Here is a 14170-nt window from a genome sequence, read left to right on the forward strand (position 1 = left end):
AGCGCTGCTTTACGATCTTGCTGAAAGCACAGAAAGTTTTCCTTCAACTGTTCATCGCGATCAATCAATTAATAGGTAAAAAGCATTAATTGCTATAGCAAGGAAACTAGATTAGTTTAATTCCTCAGACTGTCAGCAACCCTTAATCGCGCCTTGAACGACAGCCTTTGCAAAGAGATTTCACACACACAAAAAACAATTCAACAATCAAGTTGTTATGACAAAGTAACTTTTAATCAATTCAAATTTGTTTACAGTTTGATTTACACTTAAAAGATTAATTCCAGTTTTCTAGTATCCTCTGCCTACTTAAGTCGAGCACTCTACACTTCGATCGTAAGATTTGCTTCATTGCGTGAAAAAAATATATATGTGATAAAGTGTTTTATTAGCTATAAAAATTTTGAACTGATTACACAGTGCACAAAATCAATTTCATACGCAAATTGCTTTTTATTATTCGATAGCACTGAGGATAAATACAGAGTCTAATAATCAAGTCACAATTCTTATTTGTAAAGCTCGGTAAAGTTCGAGTCTCATAATAGCTCAACTTACTAAACATTTTCTACACTGCTCTTTGCCAAAAGAAATTAATCCCATTGGGATGACTCGACATTGTTCCACCTATGCGATCGATATATTATTTGGATCATTTCTGATCAGTCATTTTTGTGTTCTTATAGCCGTTCCTCGATTCGAACATAAAAAGGTTTTGGCGCCAAAGTAAGGCCGCATTTTCCCTGTAGATCAACGCCTTGATACTCGGCTGGCAATCCTTCCTGCGAAAATCGAAAGCTGTGGAGCAGTGCTGCAAGGAACACAGAAAGTGATTTCAAAGCCAGAGGTTCACCGGGACACTTTCGACGGCCCATGGAAAATGGTAGGAATCCTCCTAGGGACTTGGGATCGAGCACCTCACCAGCTCCATTCAAGAAACGCCTTGGGTTGAAAACATCCGGGTCATTCCAAGTTGTTGGATCACGATGTACCGACCACAAGTTAACGAAAACCATGGTGTCTTTAGGGATTGTGAAGTCCCGAATTTTGGTCTCGGTGGTCGTGGAGCGAGGGACGGAGAGAGGAGCGAGGCTTGTAACCCTCAGTAGCTCGTAGACTGTGGCTTGTAGCAAAGGAAGTGAAGTTATGTCTGCCAGGGTCGGAAGTCGTTGTCGATCGATCACGTGATCCAACTCTTCGTGCAGCTGGCGTTGGATGTCGGGATATTTCATGAGGTAAGCTAGACCCCAGTATATGGTGGCGGAAGTTGTTTCAAAGCCAGCGCCAAAGAGATCCATCATGGCTACAACAATCTGTTCATCGCTTAGTAGAGGAGCCATATTAAGGGTATCCTCTCCAGCAGGACGATTCTCCGTCTCTTTCATGGTTTCTTTCTCGACAACGCTGATGAAGCTATCTGCGATGTTGCGAACCTGCCCTTCAGTGTAGGTTTGCTTGTTTTCCAAAAACATCTTGGTGGTGACATCGTTAAAGGCCTTCAATAAAAATTCAAGCTTTGAGAGCGCTTTATTGGGCAGGTACTTCAGGAGCGGCAAGAAATCAACATGGCTGCTACCGTTCACAGCATCACTGTAGCCGTCTGCCAGCTGGAGAAGTCCACGAAGGCCTTCGTCGTCGTAGGAGCCATTGATGCTGAATAGCGCACCAAGTATGATGTTAGCCGTGGCCAACTTCAGAGTTATAAGAGCATCAACGGGTTTATCTTTCTGTAGCTTGAAGCAGTGGACCATTCGTTGAGATTCCTGCAGCAGTTTCTCTTCCAAGGCGTCTGTATTCTTGGCAAAGTTCTGGATCGCAGCGACGCTGATCTTGCGAGATAGTCGCCATTGGGGTGAGTAATCAGTGAGGGTAAGACTGTTTCCCCCAGGATTGGCAAGTTTAAAGGTGTGCAGCTGTGGTCTGCCAGCAAGGGCTTTGGAATGCTTTACCATGGCCTCTTGTATAGCATCGACTCCGTTGAGTACCACCACCAAGCGGTTTCCAAGCATCAGGCTGAACACGTCTCCGTACTTCTGTGCCATCTTGGTGAGATCAAGATGCGGGTTCTCTCCCAGGCGGAAAGATGCTCCTGTTGAGAGAATAAGCGAACCGTTTAGAGTGAAACTACACGAGAAAATGATTAGCAGGACAGAGACAGAAGTGTCAGTGAGCTATCATCAGAGTCGAATGAACAATTTTTGCGGGCCTGTAGGGTTAAGCATAAAATCTAACGTAAACTTTAGAGCGGCAAATCCAAATTCTCGGTTGGTCGTTCGATAATCGGTGCAGAAAAATGCTCCATGCGAATTGAAGCCGATTGAAAAATTTCACTTTAAATCGGCATGAAATAATCTCTGTTACCATGCTAATAGTTTATTGTTTCTAGTTGTTACTATCAAATTGAGTAAAGTAATTGTTTCCCTAAGTGTATACTAACAGCAACACGAAAAGAAAGCTTTTTCGCGGATTCTATAAACCATAAAGATAGAACTTGAAATAGATCAAATGTCCAGTTTTGCGTAGAACTTTATTAAGTAAAGTTCGAACACATTCACCGAACAGGACATTTCATAGCGTGGAAAACTTGCTGTGATTTTTTCTCATACTAAAGAGCTGATATATACATGCATGAAAGTCAGATTCTAAATGCCGGGAAAATGTCTACCCCGGAAAGCCTTATCTGGTTGCACTGCCGGTTCTCAAAGGTTATTGCACCCGTATTCCGTTTGAAAACTGATATAAATTGTTTAAACTTATTGCAATGTTACATCAATGCTGATTAACTAATTAAGTTCTTGGATTTAATCATGACATGTAGCGCATACTTGACAGCTATTATTATAAATACTGCCTCTGCAAAAATAAAATCCTTTCATTTCTCAAGCATTTGCGTATGAACGTGTCTCAGTACCTTTATTGTCAAGACTGACAGCCGGAATATTTTAAGCCAACTGACCCGGGCGATTGGCACGCAATCGAGCGAGCTAGAGTAGGCTGTGATCATGGCACTGCATACTAAACAGTTTTGTAAGAGTATTCTGATCGACTATAGTCGGCTTTTTCAATCGGGATGCGCAGCTCATTAGCCAAAGAAGGTCAACTGGTTTTGTTCAGGGGGCTGTGGCTTGAGCACGTGCCTCATTCTTTACCTGCCGTTAGCCCACAAGCTGGCCGAGCCCACGCATATTACGTGATTCAAGCCAAATCACTACGTAGTCGAAGCCAATCAAATAATCGACAGTTTTGCTAACCTTGAGCTAAACAAAGTTCCAATCAGTCGCGCGGCATAAAGCGTCTTTTTAACTACGTTTTAAAAGTCATCAACTCGACAAATCAACGTTGAAGGAATTTGTTTCAAACACATTATGCCCTTTGCCGGAACTAATCCCAATGAGTGATTTGGTGTCAAAGTCCAGTTTTGTTTACTGAGTGCAGAAATTGAGACAATGAAAAATTTTCTGGTTGCTAGAAACGGCTCCAAAATATATCGAATTGCTACAAGGAACTTTGCCGAGAGATTCAGTAACGACTTCAAGTACTTTTCGTTGTTTTCGTTCACATCTTGATAAGAAAATTTTTGGATGACCCACCTTTTTTGAATAATCTGAAGTTTGGTAAACCATTAGACTTATATGTTTCTTTTCTCAGTTTCTGTTGATCAGACCTTCCGTTCAATGATTCCCGGTTCCATAAAATGTTCAATAAAGAATAATTGGCTTATGCCTAAGAGCTGTTTAAAAACAACAACTAAAAACTGGCGGTTCTTGATCAGGAAGACGAAGAAGAAGAAGAAGAAAAAAACACTGTTAGGTTCTGTGTTGGTTCTCAGTTAGCTGGGAGTCTGACATTATTTGGTTTTTTCTTATGTAAGAAACGCTCAAAATAAACAGAGCTTCGTCACCTATCGGCCGAGAACACGCAATATTCTTCTTGTTGGTACGCTCTTGTCATGCAACTGGGTACGGCGCCATAATTATTCATGATTGTGCAGTTTTTTCGTTGATTTGGAGAACAAAGAATCCATTCTCGTGGATTGACAGCTATTGGTTCTTTTGGGCAAGGAAAATGTTGTTCCCTTGATTTCACATTCTCTGCATTTTCCTTAAAATTGTAGAATCAAACAAATCCGATTTGTTTAGATAAAGGTGATTTCAATAAAGCCCTTGAAACAGAGCCTTACGAAATAACACAAGGTAATAACGTACAGTACTCGGCGAAATCACGGACAGGCACAATATTATTTCTAAAGGGGGTCTTTTATATTAGAGTCCGATAAACTCGAGAAAGCGCACAACTTCAATTTGCTGACTCTGCTCTAAAACTGAGATTTTACCAACTTTGCGCATTTAACGCACGTGAGTTCGCTAGCAAATAAGTAGTTTTTACTGACTTTAAGCATCAAAATAAGTACGAAACTGTTTAAAACAAGCAAAACTCCAAAACATTGCGGCCCAAGGATAGGATGAGGGAAGAAAAATTACCTCGCGAAAACGTGAAATTTCTAAACGAAGGAATGTTAAAAAAAAAATTCTCACCCACTACAGGGATGCCCCAGGGTCCTGGAGGCAACTTGCAAAAAGAATGCTGCCATATGGCTTTTCCAGTCAGGAATGCACACACCAGAAAGCAAAGGAACAAAATCTGTCCAGCTGATAGGAGGTTCTCGAACGAAAAAGCCATGCTCACAATGTCAAAGAACTGCACACGTAGATTTCTGTTCTCCGCTGCAACTCGCTAGTTTGCGATCAAGGTTCAAATGGTCTCAAGAGGGAAGAATTGAGGTATAAATATGCGAACAAATTGTTTACACCCCATTGAACCCTTATCTATTTATCGGCTATTATCACGCTATTCTCTTCGTGTCAATAAGGACAGTAATTTATTACGGCACGTTTTAAGCGAGTGCTCTTTGTGTTCCGTTGGGCCTGTTTCTCCGGAATCGCTTTATGCTGTGTTCAACACTTGATTTAGAAAACACATTTGATGGTGCAGTTCTGAATACGAATTGGAGCCGATTGGCAAATTTCATTTTAAATCGGCATGAAATTATCTCTGTTACCATGCTAATAGTTTATTGTTTCTAGTTGTTACTATCAAATTGAGTACAGTAATTGTTACCCTAAGTGTATACTAAAAGCAACACGAAACGAATGCTTTTTCGCGGATTCCACAGACCATAAATATAGAACTTGAAATAAATCAAATGTCCAGTTTTGCGTAGAATTTTATTAAGTTAAGTTCGAACACATTCACCGAACAGGACATTTCATAGCGTGGAAAACTTGCTGTGATCTTTTCTCACACTAAAAAAAGCTATTATCTTCTGAAGTGGGATTTTATTACCTCAACATTTCACGGGATATGTTCGTAGTTTTATTGATTACATTCCATCGCACTGAACGCGCTAGTAAGAGCTGATATATACATGCATGAAAGTCAGATTCTAAATGCCGGGAAAATGTCTACCCCGGAAAGCCTTATCTGGTTGCATTGCTGGTTCTCAAAGGTTATTGCACCCGTATTCCGTTTGAAAATATAAATTGTGTAAACTTATTGCAATGTTACATCAATGCTGATTAACTAATTAAGTTCTTGGATTTAATCATGACATGTAGCGCATACTTGACAGCTATTATTATAAATACTGCCTCTGCAAAAATAAAATCCTTTCATTTCTCAAGCATTTGCGTATGAACGTGTCTCAGTACCTTTATTGTCAAGACTGACAGCCGGAATATTTTAAGCCAACTGACCCGGGCGATTGGCACGCAATCGAGCGAGCTAGAGTAGGCTGTGATCATGGCACTGCATACTAAACAGTTTTGTAAGAGTATTCTGATCGACTATAGTCGGCTTTTTCAATCGGGATGCGCAGCTCATTAGCCAAAGAAGGTCAACTGGTTTTGTTCAGGGGGCTGTGGCTTGAGCACGTGCCTCATTCTTTACCTGCCGTTAGCCCACAAGCTGGCCGAGCCCACGCATATTACGTGATTCAAGCCAAATCACTACGTAGTCGAAGCCAATCAAATAATCGACAGTTTCGCTAACCTTGAGCTAAACAAAGTTCCAATCAGTCGCGCGGCATAAAGCGTTTTTAACTACGTTTTAAAAATCATCAGCTCGACAAATCAACGTTAAAGGAATTTGTTTCAAACACATTATGCCCTTTGCCGGAACTAATCCCAATGAGTGATTTGGTGTCAAAGTCCAGTTTTGTTTACTGAGTGCAGAAATTGAGACAATGAAAAATTTTCTGGTTGCTAGAAACGGCTCCAAAATATATCGAATTGCTACAAGGAACTTTGCCGAGAGATTCAGTAACGACTTCAAGTACTTTTCGTTGTTTTCGTTCACATCTTGATAAGAAAATTTTTGGATGACCCACCTTTTTTTGAATAATCTGAAGTTTGGTAAACCATTAGACTTATATGTTTCTTTTCTCAGTTTCTGTTGATCAGACCTTCCGTTCAATGATTCCCGGTTCCATAAAATGTTCAATAAAGAATAATTGGCTTATGCCTAAGAGCTGTTTAAAAACAACAACTAAAAAACTGGCGGTTCTTGATCAGGAAGACGAAGAAGAAGAAAAAACAAAACACTGTTGGGCTCTGTGTTGGTTCTCAGTTGGCGGAGAGTCTGACATTATTTGGTTTTTTCTTATGTAAGAAACGCTCAAAATAAACAGAGCTTCGTCACCTATCGGCCGAGAACACGCAATATTCTTCTTGTTGGTACGCTCTTGTCATGCAACTGGGTACGGCGCCATAATTATTCACGATTGTGCAGTTTTCTCGTTGGGTTGGAGAACAAAGAATCCATTCTCGTGGATTTACAGCTATTGGTTCTTTTGGGCAAGGAAAATGTTGTTCCCCTGATTTCACATTCTCTGCATTTTCCTTAAAATTGAAGAATCAAACAAATCCGATTTGTTTAGGTAAAGGTGATTTCAATAAAGCCCTTGAAACAGAGCCTTACGAAATAACACAAGGTAATAACGTACAGTACTCGGCGAAATCACGGACAGGCACAATATTATTTCCAAAGGGGGTCTTTTATATTAGAGTCCGATAAACTCGAGAAAGCGCACAACTTCAATTTGCTGACTCTGCTCTAAAACTGAGATTTTACCAACTTTGCGCATTTAACGCACATGAGTTCGCTAGCAAATAAGTAGTTATTACTGACTTTAAGCATCAAAATAAGTACGAAACTGTTTAAAACAAGCAAAACTCCAAAACATTGCGGCCCGAGGATAGGATGAGGGAAGAAAAATTACCTCGCGAAAACGTGAAATTTCTAAACGAAGGAATGTTAAAAAAAAATTCTCACCTATTACAGGGATGCCCCAGGGTCCTGGAGGCAACTTGCAAAAAGAATGCTGCCATATGGCTTTTCCAGTCAGGAACGCACACACCAGAAAGCAAAGGAACAAAATCTGTCCAGCTGATAGGAGGTCCTCGAACGAAAAAGCCATGCTCATAATGTCAAAGAACTGCACACGTAGATTTCTATTCTCCGCTGCAACTCGCTAGTTTGCGATCAAGGTTCAAATGGTCTCAAGAGGGAAGAATTGAGGTATAAATATGCGAACAAATTGTTTACACCCCATTGAACCCTTATCTATTTATCGGCTATTATCACGCTATTCTCTTCGTGTCAATAAGGACAGTAATTTATTACGGCACGTTTTAAGCGAGTGCTCTTTGTGTTCCGTTGGGCCTGTTTCTCCGGAATCGCTTTATGCTGTGTTCAACACTTGATTTAGAAAACACATTTGATGGTGCAGTTGTGATCGGTGGTTTTGATCCTGCAAGACTCAGGTCAGGTTAATTGAATTTAATATAGCGAAGGAGGTGTTAATCGGCTCAAATAAAGTAAGGCATCTGCTTGGAGCGGGACCCATTGTGCAAAACTCGAATGTAAAGGTCAGTTTTGACAAAGGATGAGTGTTATCCTTGGACGCTTATTTAAAGTGAAAATCTATTTCCGTATATCATTACCGACAATGGATACTATTTTTTAACGCCCTTGCTGAGAAAATTGATAAGATAACCCAAGGGTCACCGGCTAATGAAAATAATTGACTTTGTGTGGAGGTATACGAATTTGGTCAGTTATTATGTTCTTTTTTGTCGCAAATTTAATTTGAATTCGACACAATTAAGTCATCAAGGCTTGAATGCCGACATCATATGGATTGATATGATTGGTCGAGAGGCTGTTTAAAAAGCAAATATAAATCTCGCGGTGAAAGGTTATTTTTCGCTAAACCGGGCGCCACGCGTGCGACATGTGATCAGCCACGACCACACTGAACCGATATGACAGAAAGATATGAATATTTTGACTACAGATAAGACAAGCGCCCTGTCAAGAACTTAGAGCTTAGAGCTTGGCAATCTCGGCTTGAACTGTTTTACCACAAACCAGCTTTATTGTAGAAATCTGAGCTCAACTCAGAGGGTCTTCTTATGCCCCAATTTCAACCTCCATCGCTCCTTGTGGCAGCAAATGAAGTGGAACTGTTGGAATTGCAAACTGGCAATACGTTTCACTAATCACATGTCCATTTTGCTTATTAAATGAATTAACCTGACAATGCCTCATTGACCATTGTATGTTTACCTGATGTAAATTTTGCGCACGACCCTGCATAATCATGTTTACAGTAAAAAAAAAAAAGTGTTTTATTCCGCTTGTTTTCCCGTGCCTTTCTGATCTCTGGCAAACAGGCCTACATGTCCTTAATGTGGCACTTTCGATCACAAAGAACGAACATCGCACCGACCGTTTAGATTTATCTAATTTAGTCTCGTTGGTGGGTTCAGCGAGGCCCGATTTGAATCCATCCGTTACGGCAATGTACCATACGGACCATATGTTCTATCTGTAGTCTCGTTGGTGGATTCAGAGGGGTCCAACTTAAACTGATCCGTCACGGCAATGTACCATATGGACCTTATGTGCACCCATTATAACTGGGCATATCTAATATGACTAATACTAAGAGTGAAAAGAGATAGCTTGCCGTCAAGAGGTGTACTTCAAGTCAGTGGGACAATATTAAGCAGCCAACAGGTCTGTGATAGCCTGATTTAATATTGTAGTATCCTCCTTGGACTTAATTGAGCCGAAAACAGAATTCCAGCTTGAATTACACTCTATTTATATAAAAGAATATTGTTTTTCCAGCCCAGGCTCAAAATTCCTATTTTTCCGCCGATTTTGGGCTGAGAATATATTCTTGAGAATATATTCTTGTGTATATATTCTTGGGAATATTCTTGAGAATATTCTTAGATTACAGAAGTACAAAGTGGACTACGTCGGAAACAACGTCGGATTATCTGTCCTATCATGACTTTGATGGCGTTGAAGTAATTTTGGAGCCAGACTGAAGATGACACAGATAACCTCTTGCAGAAATATTGTCAGTATCGAACATACAGCTGGTGCTTTTTTTTTGGCTAGTCATGCCATTTACACTAAGGTAGTACAGTTAAGTTAAAATCATATATTTGTATTGCATTTACAAATTTTCAACGCAAAAAATTATATTCTCTTCAAAATATCAGCCTCCGGGTTATTCTTAAAATATTCCTAAAATTTCGCAAATTTCAGCCTCAAGATTTCTTTAAAATATATTCTTATAAAAAAGAAATGGTGTAGTCTTATTTTTCGGCCGATTTTAGGCTGAAAATATTCGAATTCTTATGAATATTCTTAGATTATAGCGTATGAAATTTCCGTTTCACTGACCTTGATGTCGTTGAAGTAATTTTGTAGCCAGACTTAAGGCAGTAAAGCCTGATACGACACACATAAGGTATTAGCGTCGAACGCACGGCTAGCACAGTGCTAATTTTACACGGTTTAGTTAAAAACAGATAATTGTATTGTACTGATAAATTTTCAACACACAAAATTACATTCTTTTCAAAATCTCAACCTCGGGTGTATTCTTAAAATATTCTTAACATTTCGCAAATTTCGGCCTCGATATTCTTATAAAATATACACTTACAGAGTGTATGTGCGGCATGGAACGGTGAGGACAGCCAATAAAGGGCCTTTTGAAATGACATTATGGGTTTATAAAACCTATATATGTAAAACAAAGTAATTACAAAAGGGTGGGGGGGGGGGGGGGGGGGGGAACTCCCATATGACAAGGTCCACCTCTAAGCGAGACGGACGAGCATCCCCGACTTTTCGCATGAACGTCAAGCTCCCCCCTCCCCCGCCCCCTCCCCAGGCTATGAAATATAGTAAGAAGCAGAGTCAACCGATTAAATGACAAAATCTCTTATAAATCAGTTCTCGCTGTATTTGTGTCCACCGAGCCAAGTGTTACACTTGTTGCTGGACTAAATAACTTGATCAGTTTGATTTTTCAACTATTTATTGCGAAACTTCGTTCCACAACCGTGGTTGACTAAAGCAGCCATGTGTCACCAGTATTAGCTCAAGACCGTTCTTGGTTGCGAACAGGCTCTCCATTCGAGGATGGAGCAAAGAGAAAGCGGCAAGAAGGAGGAGAGAAAAGAGAGGAGGCAACTTCACTCTCAGCCAGTTTCTTCTCGGTCCATCCAGCCGCGTTCAGACCCTTCCAGCCGGAGCCTGCCCACAGGCTAAGGGATTTCTAGTAAAAGGCACAGAAAATACCTCCTTTATTTTGACTGAGAAAAACAGGGCATTGTGATTGGGCTTTGTGAGAATAAGTAATCCTATAAAAGTTCGTAAGGATCTGCACTACTCGCGATATTTGTAAGCTCTTCAAATTGCCCTCGACTTAAGACTTGTGCAATTTCGAGAGAAGTTCTAAGGATCACTCGCAGTGTACATCCTAACTGCACTCTCAGTCACACGATTACTTATAATTATTTTTCACAACCAAACCATTTAATGTGAAACCTCCTTATTCCACAATCTTGATGTAGTAAGACAGCCTTTTGCCTTCTTTTTGACACCAGCAGCATTTTTCTAAGGGATTTCTGGTTTAAGGTGAAATAAAGAGTCTTCTAACTTCCTTAAGTCAAAGTTAGTTTCACCAGATCAGGTTTCATTTCATGTCAGAGACTGGCATTCTCTTCCATCCGGCTTAACTGTGCGCCAATCCCTTGTTATAAATCAGATAAATGGCTTATAATTTATTTGCTGATGGGTATCATACTAACAGAAATTCTTTGGGCCTTTAAACTGCTTAGTAAACCACCAGATACAGGAAAAACATTCTTACTTAGTTAATGGATATCAACAGATTGGGCCGAGATGACAATCTCATTTGGAAATTGACCACTTAGGACAGGGGCACCCAACGGCTGCGTTTTGTGGAATTCTCGCTGACTGGGAAACTCGTGATTTTATGTAGCCTTTCTCCTTAGAAATTAAATATCAGAAACTGTTTTCTTCTCTTGAAAAATCGACTCATGGACATTTTAAAACTTAGTCTGGCGGAGACACGATCCAAATAGCGGGTCAGATTATATTCATAATACTGTACTTTTCATTGTCAGTTTAACACAAGGGAAAGTGGTTTGTTGCAATATCCGCTGACCAAAAACCCATCTACTTTGCTTCTAGGCAAACGCAAGAAGTTATATTCATGCGATCAGTTAGCTGGGAAGCTTCATACATGCTAACCTTCATGCTGAACAGCTAAAGTATTTCCCAGCAACGTGGATAAACAAACAAAACGGTCTTTTTGCATTATATTTGTCTGTAATACGTGGAATGGTGCATTTTTAGCGAACGTTTTCGTTGGGTGCTCCTGTATTAAAGAGTGTTTATGAGATATGATTGAAAATGGAGCGAAAGTATTAAAATCCACGCCGGTCGCTTGGTTTTGGTCAGTCAGGAAACGAGCTTTTTAGAAACGTAAGTAAAACTATGTCATAATAAAAACGGACTACCAAAACAGTCCTTCTTCTCCGGAAAGAGTTACTGCTTACTTGATGTTTCAGCTCGTTTTATCACGGAAGACACGTGACAGACTCCACCCCAGGGGGTTATCAGCTATGAGTACTTTACTACTGACGACAGTAACGGTTTTCTCGCTTTCCTTTTTACCTAAAATTTCTGAGCTTCTGTTCAATTAACTTTTAGGGGCAAAAATACTGGCGAATGTTTCTATATCATTATTTTTTGTTTAAAAAATAAACTATTGGCATCCATATTTCCTACCTTCGAATCCGTGAAGTCATGGTCCAATACACAATTTTGAGGGCATGCAGCATCATAAACTATGCAAATTATGCTGAGAGTCTCAGCCAAACAGATACGGGAAGCCTTTTACCAACTTTTTCCCATGAGACGAATTGGCAGAGTTATTTCTGGAGCAAAATCGCAGCACGTTACAAGCAAAAAGGGCACACGGTCCAGATATAGCTCATCTCCACAGCCGGGGGTCATTTGTGTATAAAATGCCGAAAAATCGTTCATCAAATTATCAGCACGAAAAAGTAAATAACAAGGAGTGATAATAACTTTAATTAAAGAGTTAAGCCAACTGGGAAGTAATGACCACCGGCAAATGGACTACATGCCCGAACGTTACCCTTTAATGGGTTTTATGTATTACGTTTTCTACGTTGGTTATCACGCCACTTGACGTCATTAATGTCTCCATTTGAATCCGTCGCCTTGAAAAGTAATAGATTGAGAGTCAGAAAAGAAAACAAACAAAATTGAACTAAAAGGTGCTAAGTTTGCGAAATTGCTCAATAGACCAAAACTGGAAAAACGACGAATCTGTCGAAAAAGATTAAATAATATGACTGAACTGACATGTCAAACTGTACAATGTCAAATTACTTTTAGAGAGAAAAAGGTTGGTATATCGATTTCCGCTAAGATAAGTCAGTTACATGAGATAAGCAAATACAAAGTGTTTCCTGTCATCAGTAGACGGTTCCCCTCTAGTACTGACCGGCAGTCGGGGCTGGAACAGATCATGTGGGCGCTGTGGCAGGTATAGGTCCTATTATTGCTTTTTAGTTGTTTTACAGTATGGATTTGGAAACAGTCCTTGTATCAGGTCATCTTGACACTGAAGCGGTGGTTTACTTGGTTTTAATGACGTATTTTCACTTAATTGCGGAAACTTTGGGCAACGTTTTCAAAGTGCTCGTAACGTAACATCTATCGTAGAGTGTTTATGTCGGGACAACCTTCGGAAAGCGCTCTTGACCCGGTAACTTTTGGAAAGTGCCCGTGACAGGCCTTGGAAACCTGATGTAGGGCTTCCTGGCGTGTGTTGTAGTTAAATATGATCAGAGACGATATCAGATTAATATTTTTGTCATAAATGTTACGGGATTCGTGGAAAACCGTTACCTCACTGGGGAATTCTTTGGTCAACTTTCACCTGCATGAGAGCCGATACCACTCGAATTGCTGAAAGCTCTGATATTTCCAGTTGAAAGTTAACGTGGAATTCACTCATCAGCAATCGAATCTTCAATACAAATATCAGCGTATGACACCAGCAGGAATTTAACCTGAATCCTTCTTTCTCAGGTATGATAGACATCGCAATCGCCACCGTGGCTGATTTGTGCGAGGAAAATGGCGGCATCCTGGCAAGATTGCAGTTTCTTAAACTTGATGACGTCAAAGCTGACTTCAACATAGTGAGCACGTGAGGCTTGAGAGCGGGTCAGGCTGTAATCAGCAACAGCTCCACTTTAAACCAGGCTTCTGCTCTATACGGCTTTGCGGTACCGGATATGACGAAAACCTTTTGCACTTACAGGGGTGGTGAAGAACGTCCACAAGGGTTGTGACGTCTTGTACAATACTAGGGGTCCTAGGGAACCTTCCGCTCAATTATAAAGGAGATACCGCATGTGAATGACATCTTCTACCTGTAATAAAATAGTATTTTATTCAAGTATTTCGCTTATCTGTCTCCACATTCAGCACACCTTTTGGTGTCAAGTTACCGTCAAGCTAAATTCATTTCAGACCGTTGTTCTGTAGATGGACGCCAATTTGAAGTATTTTTTCTAATCACGCGCATACAACTACAAAACATCCCCTACGTAATTAAGCATTTTCTCCTTTAGGGACACATCAACGTCGTTCCCAGGGTCTTTCATGTTCCCGCTCTACCGAAACGAGAGACAGGAAGATGAAAGACCCTGGGAACGAGGTTGGTGGGACACATCAG

At 40.3% G+C, this 14170-nt stretch overlaps 1 protein-coding gene across 2 annotated transcripts; it reads right to left on the reverse strand.

Annotated features, from left to right (window-relative positions):
• Window positions 1-212: 212 nt before the first annotated feature.
• On the reverse strand, window positions 213-7562 carry LOC110046104 (cytochrome P450 1A3-like). 2 transcript variants are annotated; one of them, XM_089298101.1, is made up of 2 exons: window positions 7330-7562; window positions 213-2089 (listed from the first exon to the last, which is right to left on the reverse strand). In XM_089298101.1, the coding sequence occupies exons 1-2, from the start codon at window positions 7478-7480 to the stop codon at window positions 681-683; spliced, it is 1560 nt and encodes a 519-aa protein (XP_089154227.1). In that variant the 5' UTR covers window positions 7481-7562; the 3' UTR covers window positions 213-680. The 2 variants fall into 2 exon arrangements, with proteins under 2 accessions (XP_089154227.1, XP_020607435.2); XM_020751776.2 differs by lacking the exon at window positions 7330-7562 and adding an exon at window positions 4536-4767.
• Window positions 7563-14170: the final 6608 nt, after the last annotated feature.

This window comes from Orbicella faveolata, unplaced genomic scaffold (assembly GCF_042242905.1).
Source record: "Orbicella faveolata isolate gen_17 unplaced genomic scaffold, um_ofav_v1 contig_3, whole genome shotgun sequence".
Classification (NCBI taxonomy): domain Eukaryota; kingdom Metazoa; phylum Cnidaria; class Anthozoa; order Scleractinia; family Merulinidae; genus Orbicella; species Orbicella faveolata.